This window comes from Acanthaster planci, linkage group LG04, assembly GCF_054643075.1.
Source record: "Acanthaster planci isolate LZ-2023a linkage group LG04, COTS_SCS, whole genome shotgun sequence".
Taxonomy (NCBI): Eukaryota; Metazoa; Echinodermata; class Asteroidea; order Valvatida; family Acanthasteridae; genus Acanthaster; species Acanthaster planci.
Window position 1 is genome coordinate 19,309 of NC_141780.1, and position 19,287 is coordinate 38,595.

A 19,287-nucleotide genomic window follows, 5' to 3' on the forward strand; every position below is an offset into this window, starting at 1 on the left:
CTTGTTGTGAGAAATGGCCTGAAGAACATGTGACTCGCGTGACGCAGTAGCGTTTTACTTTTACATTATAACTGTAATAATAGTAAAACAAATCAAATTATAATATTACATTAATAAAAATGATGTACCTCCAAATACATTATGGAAGAGTGTGAAAACTGCTATTTTTCCCTTTACTTTGGCAAATTTTTGGATGGAAATCTGGTATTTAGCACAAGACATCATGTATGTGGCCTGTCAAGACAAAATGAGAGTAAACTCCCATCCCACTCTTTCCTGTTTTGAGGGTTCAAAATTTTATATTGGAGTAGAGGACAATTTTTTGGTTTTGTGATATTTGGAAAGATTAACCCACCTCCTATTTAATTCCAAACATTTTGCAGAATCACATATTGTAAAATGTTATTTTCTTAGCAATTTTGACGATGGCATTATTTGTGCCTGGTCTTAAATGTTGAAACAATGTCGGGAACAAAGACGCAAAGCTGCAAGAATAAAGCCACATTGTCAACTAATACATTTACCCTAAGTGTTCCATGTACATACTATTAGAAAGCTCTTTCTGCTGAATTCAAGAATACCAATATCTCAGTTTTTGAAAATTCTGACTTTCAGCTCATTTAGTGCTGACAGGTCATATATTCGTAACAATGACATTGAGTAGAACTGCCTCTGAATTTAATTGAAGTGAGTGTCATGAATTCCACACGATTATTTCAGAAAAAGAGTTGTAATGTTTGGTTTGTCCAATGCTTTTTCTTTTGCACTTTCAATGATCTCCTCATTGAACTGCAGCTGTCCCCTGTTGTTCATCAGGTTGGATTGTAGCACTGTGCACAGTATATCATCTACTGGCTGCCAAGATTCTTCAGCATCTGCTGGCAAGGGTGTCTGAATATATGCTTTCCCATCTTACCTACATGAACATGTATTGTACATGTACATACATGTATGCCCATCATCATACTTGCATGTATTGTACATGTAATTGACAGAGTTTACAAAGGAAAGAGCTGCAACTAATGATGCAATTGTACTGGAATGTACACGTAGCAACAGCATTATTTATTTGGTAAAAATCTTTAATTTCATTAAAACTGATTCAATGTCATGTTTTCACAGTGAAAATTACACTCAATTTCAATTCCTGGCGTGTGACTTGCTTGACATACAGCGCATTTGTGACTTGCTTGAAACTCTTGAAAGAGTTTTTTTCTACAAGGAATGCAAAGCAAATAAGAATATTAATGCTTTTATTGATAAACCACTACTAGTTGATTTACAAATATCAAACACTAGCTGAATCTTTGTCTAGTTTTTAGTAATTAAAAAAAATTGTCAAATTTTGTGACTCGCGTGACATATTTTGAGGGTGTTTTCATGATTAAAACCTTGCAAAATACAAAAAGCATTTGGAAAAACTTTCGATGTTTTATCAAATAGACTGGAATAGCTACCTAATGTATGCAGATAAAGTAAAATCATATGAATGAGCTTCAATTACTTTCTAAGTTTGTGATTTGTACCCCTGCTCCTCCTTTTTGACCACAAATTTCATCCATATTCAGGAGACTGTCACCTAAATAAAAAATTCTTTGATTTAAAAGTTCTTTTGAGATTTAGATGGTTTCAATATTCAAATATCAAATACAACTGAGAAAAATTTATTTGTTTCACTTCAATTTTTAAGTTTGATGATGACCCCTACACGGAATGGTTGTGAAGCAGAAACCACATTGTCTTACTAACATTATTTATTACACTAAAAATGGCCAGAATTTGGATATTTTACTGCCGTAAATTTCGTTTCCCTTTGTAATTCATCATATCTGTCTATGATAGTAGGCTAATAAGAAAAGATTTCTCATAAATCTTTTTAATAAGCACATTTGAATTCACAAGTTGAGAGAACAATTCAACGAGTAAACTCATCTTCCAGACATTTTAGCATCCGAGTCCCAAAGAATCAGGATGAACAGCTAGGGGCAATCTGAAATCTTTAAATGGCATAGCGGTTTATTTAGCTGATAGCAGAGATACAAAAAAGTTGCACAAAACATTGCTCAAGTCAAGATTCACATCAAGCACCTTGAAGCCTTAGAATAGTTCAAGGCATGCATGCATGCAGTTAAATGTGCTAATTTGGGTACTTTGTTAAGTAGAATAGAGGCGTACACGGGTTGAGGTCGAGTACAAAATCTAGCCAGTGGTGAGGGGATCATGAAAAGAACTGGTGTGCTCAACGTTTTGGACAGTATACTCTGCGACGGACAGGGCTCCTGTCTGAGAGTGTGAAGGGGACAACTGATTTGTTTTAAAATATTCAAAACTGTTGTTCCTTGAATTTGCAGCCAAAATGAGCATCATGTTGCTGGCAACTGTTACAATTAGAAAAACTGCACACACATGAAGAGCTTTATGAACTATACACACAAAGCGTGCGTGTACATGTACATGGTGTTATTACTTTAAGCAAGCAGTTAGATTTGATTCTTCAGATTTCTTAATTTTCAAACTTACAGAAAAATAAATAAATAAAAGAAACTATTTACACCACACAAAAAGTAAACGACAGCTACCGGTATAAAATCAACCACATGTTTACTTCAATCAATCAAGTAACCAGCATTGCCGATTGATTAAATCGATTAAATGATCGGTAAAGCAGTATGTGTGCCATTAGGGGGGCGAGTTACTTTTATATGACAACTGATTTGAAAAGAAAGATGACTCACATATCACAATTACATCGACAGATTTGCATTTAAGATGTATGTCACATTCCTACACCACTTTTTCATCATTTACCATTAATAGTTTAATTGTGTCAAAACAGATGCAGAAAGATAAACAAGATAACCTAGAAAGAGGTTGTATGCGGGGAATACGAGCCTAGTTGCAACGATATTGAAAAAGAAAAAACTGTATTATTCTCTCCTGAGAAACCATACAAGTCTACAACGCTCTGTACGACCAATGTTATACGGTGATGTACACTCCTAACGCCTCGGCCCCTTTTCATGCATATTACTCTAACTAAACAGTGCCATCGTATTCTACACAATGGTGATTAAGGTGATTTAAGAATGTGATAGTGTATCCCGAGAAAACTTTATAACCATTACATTAAGATTATATCTAACGGTATTTTTATGTCAGTTTTAGGAACCATTTTTTCCTCAATATAGATGTGTACTCTTAAAATCCTAAGTTTAATTAAACTATGTTAAACTTTGTTCAAAAGGTCACTAATATCCATTGAGTGAGTGGTCATATTTTTGAAATTATATTTTACTGGCATTTCTTTTTCTACTGTGCGTGTTTCTCATTCTACAAGCATGTTTAAATTTTGCAGTTTCAATTTGTCTACACTATACATCTTTTTTTATCCTGCTATCGAAATAGAATGTTATCAAGAATTCTTATCACAACTATTACTGTCTGAGTGCAGTAAATACTTAAGAGAGAGGTTAATAAGCGAAAAGATAAAATCGTTGCAGATACTGATAGCGTGCTTTGTATAAAACCTAATTCTTATTGTGTTAACAAATGGTCACTTCAGCTGAATTGAGACCAACATTTATTAGTACCATTACACACGGCCAAGCTAGAATTCTTCAAGTGCAATTTCCTGTGCGTCAAACGCCCAATCAGCTCCCGTGAGGTGACGCTGGGACCAACTTGTTTGAAACTTCGTAGAGACATTTTTTATATTTGAAGGTCACGATAACCCGATGCGACAAAAATTCCGATACCACCGTGACTCCAAGCAATGATGTTCTAGCAGGCTGCGTCCAAACAAGAAACCTGGGACAGAATCTTGAACGTGAATTCAAATTTTTTCTTGATATTCACTTTTAATAAATGCAGAGTTCAAGCGTTTACACTTTTAAAACTCAGTTTGTTGGTATCATTTTGGAATGCCGGGTCAAAATCTCTTACGACTGTATTATGCACTTTGAGCAAAACATCATGGAATTTGTCTCTCTGTCAAGCTAGAATGTGCCCATTGTGACAATGTGAAGGAAATTTAAATTGCGTTTATGATGCTCCATCATGCAATATGCAATTTACGGCAATTTATTTTCATTTTTTGTGCAGCAAATGCAGATTATTTTACTGCCGTCTTCTAAAGCACTTAAACACATGGATACGATAGAACTCTCTTATTTTACTCTGCGTAGCTGCATACATGATGGGGTTGATGCAAGAACTAGTAAACAGCAAGTTAGCAACATGGACACGAGTCTGGTATGTGTAACAAGAAGGGCAAATCGGCGACACAATGCCTGCGATGATGAGATACGGAAGAGTGCATGCAACGAATACGGTCAGGAGAGCAGCCATTGTCACTGCTGGCTTAATATACCGGTTGCTCAGCGTGGTCTGGCGGCGGCTTTCAAAGGTTTCGTTCTCCTTACCCTCGACTCCAAAAGCAGTAGTGGCTCCGTCGACAGCCGGCGCTCGTGATTCGAGCGATGCGAGGCCATGAGTGGTGACTACGGTGCTGCGTGTGACTGATGATGAAACGGTGGTCCAGGCTGTCCGTCTTGATGAACCAGACGCCTCGGAATCACCAGGGCTAAACTCCCCAGCTGAATGAATATTCCCCTTCAGTCTCTTACGGAGGTGCAACATGAAACCTAGACTACACACAGCCATAATGGAAAGCGGAATAAAGAACCCACAAATGAATATGGCCATGAGGAATGCTTGGTTCAGCTTGACTGGAGGCAGGCACACGAAGTCAAAGTTGACTGGAATTGGTGGGGGGAGCGCATCAGTAGCCCAAAGGACCATCTCGAGGAGTGAATTCAAGATGACCGAACACCACAAAAAGAAAATGGTTCCCTTGACAGTTTTCTGGGACACGATAGCTAGATAGCGGGAATAATCTTTCGAAACCAGCAGAAACCGATCAATGCTGATGGCAGTGATGATGTAGATGGCTACTGTCACTCCGATATTGGCGAAGAAGGTCTGGATCATGCAGACTTCCTCCCCTAGAGGCCAGTAGCCCAGTGCCGTCTCCAGGGCACGAAGAGGAAGTACCACTAGTCCGACCAGGAAGTCGGCCGCTGACAAGCTGACAAGGAACAGATTACTAGGCTTCTGTCTCAGGCTGCGATTGATCCAGAAAGCAGCAAGGGTGCCCAGGTTTCCGACTAATGTCAACAAAGAAGCGACAGACAGAAGGGTAGCCTCCAAAGGAGCACCGCGTATACCGGTACTGGGAGGGGGAATATCAACGCTTTCGTTCTTTGTGTTTGATAAAGACATGATTGACGTTCAGTTCACCGTCAACAGTACTTGACAGGCTTCTTATCGGCTTAATAAAGTCGTGTTTGCGTCTGTAAGCAACTGCGGTCTTCTACATTGAGGTAAACATTGACGCCCATTTAATTTCAATGTATAATGCCTTACAATTTAGTCCATTTTTTTAGTTTCGCAATAGGATTTGAATGGCACCTCCAAATGTCTTCGCAATTTTTCGTTTCCAGTACATGTACTTGATTCAAAACGTACTTCAGGCTAAAAGCCAAGAGTTATACCTTGGAAACTGTTTACCTTACACTGGGCACAAACTCTAGGGACTGCAATCCATACAGTGATCAAATCGCACGCAACAAAGAATTTAACATTAACATCAGTGCTGTCACAATTCCATCACTCCAGTTCAGCAACGTTTCACTGCGGGCGTGTCTCGTAAGTGATTTATGTTGGCTAAGTTGCACTTCTTCACTTTCGACGTGGTATAACTAATCAGGAACACAACTCAGGAGACGTGTTACAACCACGAGTCCTCTTTTCGGTTTTCTCTGTCGGGTAGTTCAACTGCGTACAGTATTTTGCGGCGAAAATGAGGCAGTGGTAAAGCAAAAAACAGCAAATGGATTTCCTTGTCGACTGTATTTGCATTAAGCACTGTTTCCAACTCCAAAATGACACCTTCGACGAAAAATCGTCTTGTGGCCGGACTTTTTTCTAAAGTGCCTGTCTGCGCGTCTATTCTTCGTGACCAACTATGTACACAATCGCGCGTCGCACGGTAATGTAAGTATGCTGCACCGGTTCAGTCCCGTCGCTACTATGTAGAGACTGGTAGCTAGCTATATTTTAACGCGTGCAATTAGCCCTGTCAATTTGGATGCTGAATATTTAAATTTTTGTCAGACCAATTACGTTGCAGCGACAAGCGAATAAAACACAAGTAGGGGTGCACCCTCGTAATTAGGCCAGAAATATGTCCGCCGAGCTCATTAATAAAAGTTGTAGACTCAAAATATTCTATATTAGAGAGTCCTGAGAACCATGGAACTGAGGAATTGAAGAAATATGAGACTGGACATCTGGGCCGGACTCAGGGCTTCCAATTCTGAGCAATTTGGATGCAATCGGGTTTGAAAGTGGCACTATTTGAGCCATTTTGCTGAGGGAGGGTTTTTCAAAATGGCTACTTTTGTGGACAGGGACCTTTTCTGCATTTTAGGGGTGGTCTGCTTCTGGTGAAAATTTCTTAAAAATTCATTGGTCAACCCCCCGAAAATTGAAAGGAAAATGAAAGAAGACATGTGGAAAATCATTTTTCTGTCCAGCCTGAACACCTGTGAGAGTTGTGAGTATTTTTAAAATATTTGTGAAGTATGGGGATTTATCACTGCTGTCTATGGGAATTTATTTGTAGTGGTGCACCCGTAGGGGCCCACCTATCCATAGTACGCCTCTTTCGATCACAGTAAGGTAATATATGTTTCTATGATTTTCATTGATAAATCATGTACGGCGATTTATTTCAAATCAGTGGTTAGGCCAAGAAAAACACACCGGCTTTTATTCTTTAATACACTGAGTAGCACTGCACTACTATGGAGAAAATCCTATGTGAACAATAATGTTCAGCTCCAGTTTCCAGTTGAAATTCTCATGAAATAGCAGTATATGACATTCTTTGCACATTGTTTTCTGCTTTACCTTAGAGGAAACAAGTTGCACGTCAAATAGACTATGAAAAAAATGATGAAAACAGTTCAGCTCCAGAGTCAAAATGGAAATAAAATTCTCATGAGGTAAATGATACACTATGCACATTGTTTTCTGTTTTAGCTTATAAGAAACAAGCTGCATTTAACACATTGAGGAAAAATCCAGCTCAGAAAATAAAATCTCCTCTTTGGAGATTTGTTCTTGGTAAGTGACGATCAACGATGCATGAGTTGTTACATGTATGGTTGTCATAACGCGATGCATGTCCATCGCCACCGCACGTATCGCCACTGCCTCGCCAACACTGAAACAGACTGGCCCCTCACGGTTTGTTGCTCAAAAGCTTATCAACTTGTATACTTACGCAGGACGCAAGACTACTTCACTTGTCTGGTTCACAAACGTGAATGGGCCCGGGTCCGAATCAATTGGCTACGGCCGGAAATTACGCGGAGTATTTGGCAGCGTCCACTGCTAGTTCCCATACAATCACGCATGTATCAAGCCGCATCCAATTAACTGATTCAGACACGGCCTTCGTGTGATGATACACGAATGAAGTCTGACCAGAGAACTCGACTGAAATGTGTGGAGGCCTAGGGGAGATTCATTTACCGTAAGCTACATGTCACTCAATTTCACCTATCAAAAACACGTTAAAATTACGCAGTAGCAGAATTCCTTCCGATCAAGTAAGTTTGGCGGCTTTTGGAAATCGTTTTATGCAAAATTTAAAAAAATCTTTATTTTGCCGACGCGTAGGTCACTACGGCGATGCGCGCATTGACCAGAAACCGGAGACTTTTTTGGCCTTATTCTGTTAAAATTAAGATGAATACACAATTCGTAGTGGATTTTTCGAAGAAGACAAAAAACCAAATATGCTATTAGCTCCAGCTTACATACACTCGGCAGGATCCTGCCGGATTCATTACCCGCTACCAGGCCCCTCCGCTCGGAGGACGCCTGTAAGACGTCTGGAGACTACATACGGGACAGGAACCAGTTTAACTTGAAGCATGTCAGCTGAACCGCAAACAGGTGCGTCGTGTGCGTCAAATGGATAAACTTCCATACGAACATCCCAGTGTGAAAGCAGTGTTCTGTTGAATACCAAGCTCAAAACTTTATTCTGTTTTGCGAAGACTGCCATGCCGTGTACGAACTGAATTGTGATTGGTCCTTCCTATTCCGAGTGGTGCGTGTTTGATCTGGTCGCTCAGGGGAAATGTCAGGGAAAACCCAGCAAAACTGAAATAAATCCCCTCTAAAATGTTGCCTTTACTTCCAACTGCTGACTCTGTTACTTTGGAGGTACATGACAAAGACGGGCAAAACTTTGGCAAAAAATTAATTTTTATAGTTTTCAAGTTATCAAAAGGGACTTTGAGTGTTTAAATTCTAATTGGTCGGGAAATGAGGGGCAAACAACTTTTTCTGAGCTTGATTTGATCGATTACTTTTGGGGTCCACCTGCCCGAGTCAAGAGCCATTTAACTGGCTTCTGGCAGTGTAGTGGGATTCGGTGCGCATGCGCACCAACTAAGTGAGGGGCATGAACGTACGTGCGCGGAAAGAGACAGTTTAATCGAGCCTGATAGGTTAAGAATCTGCTTGCACGCGGTTTGCCACGAGCGCCAAGTCCATATATGGAGTTTTTGGACAGCTATATAATAAAATGGACGGGGTGTTCGAACAAATAAAAGTAACATTCTATAAGATCGTTGAAAATCCGTTGTATATTGTTGATAATGTCCTCGCCTGCTGTTCGGGCATTAGTCGCGTCTATCCTCCCGAGGTCTTGACCGGCCAAGTACATATATTTTCCCTAATTACTTTTTCGGGTAGTAGCCATGTGTTCTTTCTCCTTCTTTATTGTTGGTCTAATTGTGTATTTTTCTGTATTTGTATCTTGTGCCATCAGCAGCGTATCCATTTTTTGGTGTTTGGGATTCAATTCAAAGAAAATGTGGCTTTGGGCTCATGCAACATAACAACATGCTTGCTTTTATTTGTTGACGTTGTTTTCTTAGGCTTTTGGTGCCAACATCATAAATAAATGCACCTGTTACTTTCTTACTCACCTATTAAATTTTCTCTGTAAAAACAAAATCCGTCAAGAGGGGCAAGTTGCCCCCTGCCTGCTGCTGGACATGGCATAGGTGATAAAGATATTTAGTCCCACACAAAGGCCACTCCCACCATCTCAATTTGTTGCATCCAACTGACGTTTCAACGGGTCTGTGCGGCTGTGTTGCCGCTGTAAGCGTTCATTACAACCGTGTTCAGACTAGGTTTACGGATACATGTCTTCAACATACGTCACCATCCTTTTCCCACGCCATCAGATTCAAAATAAAAGAAATTCACGAGTACACGCATTTAATTTGGGGGGGGGCACTGGCCAACTTGTTTAAAGAACAATCGTTACACCTGTAAGATGTTGTCAGGGCCTTGTAGCCAAGGGAAACAAAAATGTATTAAATGGATTCCTGCTAAAAAATCATCAGCGCGTAATGAAGTTTTAAATTCTCCGTAAAATTTGTCTTGTCACCACCCAACCAGGTAGAAACGTTCCAACCTTCAACCGTGCAGCATCTGAATTCTGGCAATTTGAATTAGCGAACCTCGAAAGTATAGCAAAACCATTACAACTTAGGCCGAAACAACAGTGCTTCAATCTCATTTAACAAAGCACACATGAAAACAAAATTTGCCAAAAAATTTCGTGCGTAAAAAATATGTAAGGTCTGCATATGCTAAACTATTTAATGCTAACCATCATGCAAAATGCACAAACGCGATTGGTTGGAAGAAAAATGGCGAGCATACATGGTGTCACGCATTATGTATAATACTTTGAACAAATGAAAAAGCAGTTTAAATGAATCTTGCATTTAACAAATGAACTGTCATTGAATTTCGTATGCTGATGGTGAGGCAAAAGATTCGAACATAATAGCATGCTAAGGAAAGAAAAATATCAAACTAAAATTGGTACTTGTGATGAAACAAATTCAGGTTTAGTATGGAGCAGGGTTTGAAGAAAGAAAGTATGAATGAAGGTGAATACTTTATATCGGTTGCATAATAAATAGCGCTAGTCGTATGGGTGTGTGATTGTAGATAAAAAAATATGGTGAAAACCTCGTTTGCAGTGCGCTCAGATAGGCTCTTCTAAACATTCCAAGCCTAAACGTGTGCCACCAGATGTGCATTAGTTACCTCGACTGGATTTCTCTTGAGATGTACCGTAATGTGCCACGATTGCATCAAACTTGACATAGGAATTATCAAACAGGTCTTAGTATGTATTTGTACTTTTCGCACATTGTAACGCTACATTTCGTACAGAATCGCACAGAGAAAAATGGGTACTCTTGATTTTGCCGTTTGTTGCTCTTCGCGAATGTCACAATCTGTCTTCTCAACCGTCTATTGTCACATTAATACTCGTCGAAATGATAAACTGATACGATTGGTGTCATGGTGTCATACAAATACGAATACATTACGTTGAGTATGAATTTCTATTTTTGGCAATTAATTCTCCCAGGCGTATAATGCTTAAAAATTAACCCGAGAAATAATTACAGGATAGAAACCAAAACAAACAAAATGTCTGCCTACACAATTCGGCTTCAACCTTAACTACAAGATTATAGTAAGGTATCCACACTGTTTTTGCTTTTTACGGAATAGGAAGGATGAAACAAGTAAAACTCGTACATGGTTGTTTCAAGCAAACTTCAAAATCTGAACATAAGTCGAAGGTACTGTAAAACGAAGCACTGTACTTTGATACGACAGTGCAGATGTCTATTCTTCCCAGCTGGTGTGCCTAGTAACTTCCCTAGTATGTCTGAAAGAATATTTCTCCAGGGGTAGGGGGCCTACCTGGCTTAATTTGTCATACATAGTAGAAGTATTCAAAGCCATTGTTACTTTGCGTAAGCTCTCTGTAGAGCGTCATCCCTCTTCTCTTATTCAATAGGGGAGAGTCATGATATTTTATTCCTGAATGACTGGTTGCCATATTTTGGTTTTACTGTTGGGAATCCGGATGGAGGATACCCACAATTGAATGTGCAAAAGCGACTGCGGTTTCGGGCTCATTCAACATGACGTTGGAAAGAAAAAATCAAAAGCCTTATTCACGGTCCCAACATCCTTGCTTTAATTTATCTGGTGTTTTCTTAGGGCTTTGGTGCTGATGTTTGATAAATAAATATACCGATTACTTTCTTCTATGAAGTATTTTTTGTTTAAAGGGGCCGCCCCCGCAGAATACACCATTGAGTCTTTGTGGTGACTGTGTAAAGAAAGCATGTCATTACTGGACAGAAAAGGACCTTTTCGTAAAAAGTTGCACAAGTCGTCTACGTCATAAGTGGGTCCATCACTGAGTGTGTTTGACAAAGCATTTGCCACTTCCGCTCACGATAGGGGTCTACTGCGTGCCTTGAATGCCTAGTTTAGTCTTTCAAAAAATAATTAGCCATAACTAGCTGAGTAGAATCTGCTGACTCTGAGTTTCGGTTAAGTGAGGTACACAAGGTTAAGTATGAGGATTAAAACTGAACTGAGCAATAATCTTTGACTGCAATTTCAGAGTGAATAGGCCTAGGCTAAGCAGTGCCGGAAATATCAAAGCAAGCTGTGGCATAGTGCCACTGCCTGGAGAATTTAAGAACAAAATCAGCAAAATGGATCATAAATCATATCCAAAATCCCGAAGGGACCTTAAAAATTCAAATTGTAACTATGGAAAATAGATGTCAACAATTTTCTAAAATCAATCAACCTGAGTTTGCAGTTTTATCTAACTTGGAGAAATTTTGTGACGGGCAAAGCAATCTAGACTTTACACGTTTGCGAATTATGGCTGTGACGTCTATAGGCTCACGTAAATTATAGCCAGCCAGAAGCTTTAAAAATTACTTGCAAATCTGTTTTTTTTACTTCCAAAGGTGACTTTATACTGTTTTCTAGAATATGGAATTATAAATATTCATTAAATTAAATTTTTCCTGAACTGGGCTGTACCCAATTTAACATGGGATAACAAAAGAGCTTTGTAAAGGCCTGGCACTCTATTATGTCAAACATTTTCATGAGACTGCTGAATCTTCTGATGGTAGCACAAAATGACCATTAAAGTCCCAGTGTTGATGCATCCAGATGTGCAACCGTGAACCGCTATTTCCAGTCAGTTTGAATAGAATCTACATGTCATATAACAGCCCGCTGAAAAGGTCATCCACGCGAAAAGGCAATATTATCCATCTTGTTTTCTTCTAACAGAAATAGAGCTTGCCTCCAACTATGCAAGGCTGCTCGAAACAGACATGAGGAAAATCGAGGCATCGATTGAGTGATGACGTCACATGTATTTGCTTCTATTGCTAAGGATAAGTACGGTAGACAAGTAGGGCAGGTAAGCAACACCAGTCGTAATTTCAAGCTGGATTCCAATAATACGCTGTATATTCCCATACACAAAATTCTGTATCAAGTGTATTAAAATCTATTATTGTGTAAAACCATAACGGCGATTCCCTAGAGTGCAACAGATGCGGGGACATTTAGACCTGAATTGGGATTCGTCATTTTGGGAACAATTTCAGAAGTTTGGAAAGAAGCTCATAGCACATTATGATAAGCTCTTTTAATTAGGCCTACAGTACATGCGAATTGAAATTTATTTTGCCGATTTCAGGAAAATTATGTCATGTTATGTCAATCAACACTTAACGGAGGATGCAGAGCAAGGAACATTTTTAAATGTCTAACTTACATGTCACAGAACTACGTCTCTAGTACAAATGGTTAAGCTAATTCACCCAAAAAGAAAACTCTGAGCATTTTTGCTCGACACTATTCCTTATCGAATCGTGTGCGGTTCACTCTCCTCAACAAATTTGCTAAAAAAGCGTAACTACGCACGATTTGTCAACACGGCTATTCATGCTTTTCTGGTGCTAAAAACTGCATTTATTTACACTGTATGTCATTCAATTTGAACCTTTAGCATTTTCACTTTTATATAACTCAGCTTCCCATTGCACTGATGGAAAACGGTATGGAGCGCCATGTTTTGTATATTGCACGGATAGCAGAAACCGCCCGGCATACCAATTTTACTCTCTATAAAAGCAAAATACCTCTCAGAAAGCTTGGTACCCCTGAAACATCGCTTAGAATTCCAATTTATTGCCGTGTTGATGTGCTGGCTACCGCCCTCGGTGTACATTCCCACAAGAATTAAAAACCATGTAATCGTTTGTTTCATTGCACGGAAAGTCAACTTTGGCCTGAACGTAGCTCACAGACCTGTTGTGTGAGAACAAATTCAAATTTAACAATTTAAGCAAGACTTGAACTTTCAAGGACTCTGTTTTGGGCTCGGGCTAATTTAACGTGGTCTCATAGCATCACTAGTGCTATAGGCAATACTTCATGCACGATTAACTTAGGTGATTGTTTCTGGAGGTGTATATAGGCCACTACAGCAGCTGAAACTCTTGCATACATGGTCACCCTTCGCACTATATTAAAACTATCTCAGTTATGTTGCCAGTAGTCACTGAGTTCTTTCCACATATACTTCCAACGCATCCAACCAGCTTTCAAAAATCAGCAACCCACACCGCTATTTCCTCTTTCTCTATTCGTCTGGAACATATCGATTTACGTGAGTTTCCACTCCAGTAATTTTTGTTTTACAAACGTGTTCAAACGTGTTGGGACCTAATGTCACTTTTCCAAATTACAGAGGAGGCATCTGCTCTTGATTGGATTTCCTTCGAGCAGAAGGTTAACACCCCAAGGCTGGACCATTCTTTTGGGGATACTTCCATTAGACATCAGGTGTTGAACGATTATTTAATTTCGGAGAAGTAATTTGTTTCCGGACTTGGCTTGCCTTAAAAGGGCCTATTTGTCACGTTCGCCTTGTAAAGTTTAATTGCAGAGAGTAGAAAAGAAATGGTAATTGACAAAATTACGCACGCTTTGCTAGCGATTCGCTAAAAGGGCTGTATTGAGGCACAACTTTCATTGCCGTTCCAAAATTCATATATTATCAAGATAAATATGTGTGATTTATAAACTATCATCAATTCGTCAACAAGGTGAGGGATTTTATCTGACAACTAATTCTAGGCTTTTCATTACGCGATTTCCGGAAAAAGATTGCCTTTGTTGAAATTTGTACAGGTAACACAACTAAAAGGCCTACTGTGGATTTATATGCACACTTCAATACGGCAACTTGAATGTATTACGTGAATTTAAGTAACTTCATATTTTGTTTATTACTGTATAATTTTGGTTCAAAGTCAAAGGAAGACAATCTCTATAATTCTATATTACGTTTCCCGCATGCGAGGTACAAAAGAAATCTGTGTTTAATTTTTATACATGTAATCTATGTATGGTGTTTACATTTAGAATTTCTAATGATGATTTACTTCAAAGATGTTTCAAATATCAGTTTCTCCAATTCAATTCATCTAAAGGGGGCGCCCTAACCTCCTTATTTCGCTACAATAGAGCCTGGAAGTGAAAGGTCACGCAGCGAGCTTCGCGAAACCCTTGCGCGGTCTGCCTATGGGGATTTTACGTTGGGCCGTTCTATCACATTCGATAGTTTTTGGAAAAATAATTCCTTACTGAAACCACCCCATGAAACACTCATATTGGAATTTTAATTTTGTCTTTCCCAAGTAATATTTTGAAAAAGTCATTTGGAAATGGGTAAAAACGAATTCAATAACGACCTTTCACGTTGGACGATGTCGTACCTAGGTCACCTTGTTCATGCACGTTTGTTTTCACTCTCCGTGCTTTCTTGAAAACGAGGTTGTACAACCTTGCAAAGATTTACCTACCTGCAGTTGATGGGTTTCAGATTCCATTGAGTTGATATCACGCAGTCGTCGTCAGCAAAAGTTAGATTAAAGATTAGAAGTAGAATATTGCTTTATGTTTACCTTATAAATTATCAAAATGTTTAAAATATTTTGATTTTTTTTTTTTTTTGGTTTTTACCTACAGACTATCATAAAATATCAAATCGTAAATATTCATTTGCGTATGAGACTGCCGTATGGCACTGTTCTTCATGTATTTTAGATTTTCGGAAGAGATGGGTCAATTTTTGCCTAGATCGGGTAGCTTTTCAGTTTCTATAAATTGATATACTAGAAAACATTTTTCAAAGACCTCTTTCCAAGATGGATTTTTTAAGAAGTAACTGAACGAAAAATATTATAAATTCTAAAATCTGTGCACGTTCAAGTATTTTCCTATCCAAGGGTTCCGGAAGCGCCCCATCAGGGGTCAACTTTCAGGCTTTACATGCCAGCACAAGTTATACATACATATCTCCCCGGCTTGTGGTGAAAACTTCCCAATCTCATTTGTTACTGCTTCTGTGGATTCCCGTTTCAAACTGAACTCTTTGGTCTGACCCTCAAGATAATTATGTCGTGCATCTATTTCCCTCCCTATCAACTGCGCTCTGAAATCCACGAATCCACCACAAGGAATCTATTTGGACCTATGAGATATAAATGAAGGCAGCGTGTACGCCCTGCGGTACACAGATGGTGCTGACGTCAAGTCTGTGTGTGTGGAGCATGCTCCTTACTCGTGAATTAAAAAAAAACAGTTGTACACACACTTAGCCGAGTGAAGCTTTTATGTACATGTACAGGTACATAGTTAACCAACGCCGGCCAAATGATGGAATTTATCTCACTGCTTAAAGTATTATTATTATATTTCCAAATAGGTCACATAAGAGACATGGGAGACATTTTGTGGTAAATTTTTCAACCTTAGGGAGACATCGGTCATTAGGGAGACATTCCCATAAGAACGTGCACAAAATTTGTCAAACCTTAATATCCCATAATTCAATATTCCCTAGTCTGATCTAAACCAAACTTTGTATGTTTTCAATTTAGACCCTAATCTATCATCTCTCAAACTTTGGACAGTTAAATTCGGCCTCCTTCTGGTAGTTTGAAAATAGAGGGACACTGAAATGTCTCCCTAACGCCAATGTCTCCCTAATGCTGAAAAATTAACCACAAAATGTCTCCCAAATGACCTATTTGTAAATATATAACAAACTGAACAAAAACTGAGGAAAACAGGACAATAAATAGTGAGCTGGATAAATTGAGAGATAAGAGAGGGAAAAATAGGCAAAAGAGAGACAGGGACTAAATAAAAGCAAATTATAAGCTGGCCTGGATAGACAAAAGTATAATTAAATACTGTGGTCCAAGGACCTGTCTATCTAAAGTTAAAAGAACATATATAAATATATGATAAAACATTTGCATATCGTCAGTGCTCTGGGCCCAACCTAACTCAGCCACCGCGCAACCCCCACACACCCCAACCCAAACCCATCCCACCTTTCTCAAGATGGACCTACATCTAACTCAAGCCAGTCGCTGTCCTACATGAAATAGTGCATTTCAATATAATTGATTTAAAATTAGAATAATATAAAAAATAATCCTGTACAAGCTTGAAGTTGAAGTGTCATTAATCAACTAGCAACCTGAATAAAATTATCATTAGTGACATTAGCAATTTTCAACAGATCAGCAGATAAGTATAAGCTGCCATAGACAGCAACCATAAACACCCAACTTCAATGAAATTGTCGGAGGCCTATTCAAAGGCTTGGTCTGTGACAACCACTCAGTAGTATACCGCCCTCTTGTGAAAGTTGGAATTACCAAAATAGGTATGCGTAAGGATTTTCTCTACGTGTTACTTCTAATGTTTACACTATTATTATTTCATGTTTACTGTAGAATTTGATTTACATATTTTTTCCCTGTAGTTATAAAGACCCCAGTTACTAGTCTTCATTAATTTGTCATTTATTTCGTCAGCTTTGTAATCACAGTTTGTATTTTAAAACAATTTAAAAGTAGTGTGTGAACGGTAAACCGTTGTAATGGTGTCAACCACAGACTCCCTCTAACTTTCATTTGTTTCTCTTGAAACATTCTGAGTCCTTTTTATTTTTTTTCAGTCCTGGAATCCATTGCAGAGCCACTGCACTGCAGGTCGATTATCTATAATATAATAATAATTGATAAGAAAGCTATCCTACAAGCGCTTCTTTTTGACAATTACAGGTCTTTTGCGTGTACCTCAAGCTCAAAGTTGTATGGAAAGAGCGGTTTTGTGTTGATTTGAACAAATGTGTCACCACACCTGGAGATTACCTTCTTTCTTGTCTCAATTACCACATATCAAGAGGAGTATTGTGCATATGTTAGATCCTGCTTGTCTTGTCCGATAACTTATTCACTGGTTTATCCTCGAAATCGAGTTTCATAACATACACTGCTTATACTTTGAAAGGACGCTTTGCTTGCGAAAAGCTCTGACCCTAACGTTGTAAAGGATTTCATGCTGAGAATCCCAAAGCCGTTTTCAAAGATTTACTTTCGCCAAAACAAATATGTAGAAGAGGAAAGCTCACCTTAATTTCCTCTACAAGATCGAAGTCTTCCGGAACGCCTTCAGCAATTGCTAAGACGATGCCTCTATAACCGTTGTCAACCAGCGAGACAGGGGCTCGGTTCCAACTCCCGACTGGCGGAGGGGGCATACTCATGAGACAGACTCTGCCAAACAGTGTCATAAACACAGCCAGACTGAGAGATGAGCCCACGCAACTGCACTGCCGACAAAGGGTCATGGCGTAAAGGTTCAAGTTTGACGATGTTGCAAAGTTTTCAGTGGTATTTTGATCAAAATGCTGGTATTAAAGGAACATAAATAAAACCGTCGACACTTCCTAACCAACAGTCGCTCAGATTTCCAGTGACTTCTTTCGTTTGAAGAAGCCAACCTTTTACTTAGCAGCAAGAAGAGCACTGGTTCATACACATCCACACGGCAAACTATGTAACTTGTTGGTTCTTTCGCGCATTAGGACATCTTCAGCTCAATTCTGTATAAGTTTCTCTCTCTTTATATTCCAGAGATCGTGGAGATCCGCCCATACAGTTGATGGATTGCCAATGGTATTTCCTGTCGGTCCTCGCGTCAACTTGTATTTCATATCACAAAGCAAGGTGAATTTCCTCCCGTATCTTGTCACCCAATTGTTGGACGAAAAAGCTTAAAATAATCAACAGTTGCACGTAATTATATCCAACACATTTCCCGTCCACACTTACAATATTCTTCGAAAGAACTTCACATAGCCGACAACGTCCGGAATGTGGTTTTATACCGAGCTGAAATGGTACAAGTTGTAGTTCATTGGGCTTGCCGTCCAAGTATGCTTTTCTGAAAGTGAGCGACTTGTGTGGTAAATGGTATTGTTTCGCTGCTTGCAGTGAGTGAAGGCGTTAACATAAATTTAGTCGAGTAAAGACACTAACCTTGAAGGTGCACTCTTCTCCATGTTTTGATGATAAATATAAGCTGGTCCGCCTCGACAGTATTTGCATGGAGCTACAAAAACGTCAGGTCTTCACACCGACCAAACCAGACGACACTAAAGTAATTTTGTAATCTTGAGCGAAATTTTGAAGAAAGCACTGTACTCATCTACAGTGGTGTAACTAGGGCTATTACATCCGGGGGGCACCCGCGGGTGCACCAATTTTTTTTTACACGGGGGGTACCAAAAGACAATGTGGCCAGCAAGGGGGACGTAGGGTATTCGCTGGGAGGGGCACGTGCCCCCCCCCCCCCGTAGTTACGCCACTGCCCATCTTGTATTATTATTACAAGGACTAAATTTCCTCCAAGTAGTTGAGAGTCCATCGAAAATATCTCAGGAGCTTTTTTACGAAGGCACAAACCTCTTTAAGCGACCTGTGGCCCGTGAACCAATAGGGGTTCAATTACGTGTCAATCAGTCTAGCTCCCAGAACCAGGGGGGTCTTCGTATCGACTACTCCCGCCAACATACATGTACAGTTACGTTTGGTTGCTAGGCGCGCATGACCTCAAACAGGACGTGAGACAAGTTGTTGCCAGGGGCATACTCAGGTTACCTTAGGATGCACAAGTTCTTTCAGATTAGAAGAGATAAAAAAATTTGTACCATGAATTTAGGTTATTTGCAATAGCGAAATCGATGGAAATCTCTATTTCCATAAGTTTTCCTTTTAGTTAAGCTTTTTTTTTTCACTCGAAATTGGTAGCAATTAATTTCACATTCTTCTCAGGAGTACATGAACTCATAGTCATCTTTGGTCGCTCATTTTTACAGTTTGTTTTAATAATTTCGTGCATTTACCATACGTT

At 39.3% G+C, this 19,287-nt stretch overlaps 2 protein-coding genes across 2 annotated transcripts in view; both read right to left on the minus strand.

Annotated features, from left to right (window-relative positions):
* Positions 1-18,570, minus strand: part of LOC110989764 (calcium-activated chloride channel regulator 3A-1-like) — a 36,079-nt gene extending 17,509 nt beyond the window's left edge. The window contains exon 1 of the mRNA XM_022254379.2: positions 17,504-18,570. Coding sequence (XP_022110071.1) covers positions 17,504-17,722 — 219 coding nt within the window. The 5' untranslated portion in view covers positions 17,723-18,570. The remainder of the gene's footprint in view (positions 1-17,503) is intronic.
* Positions 2,585-6,073, minus strand: LOC110989766 (alpha-1D adrenergic receptor-like). Its single transcript, XM_087136392.1, has one exon. The coding sequence runs from the start codon at positions 5,278-5,280 to the stop codon at positions 4,117-4,119; it is 1,164 nt and encodes a 387-aa protein (XP_086992518.1). The 5' UTR covers positions 5,281-6,073; the 3' UTR covers positions 2,585-4,116.
* Positions 18,571-19,287: the final 717 nt, after the last annotated feature.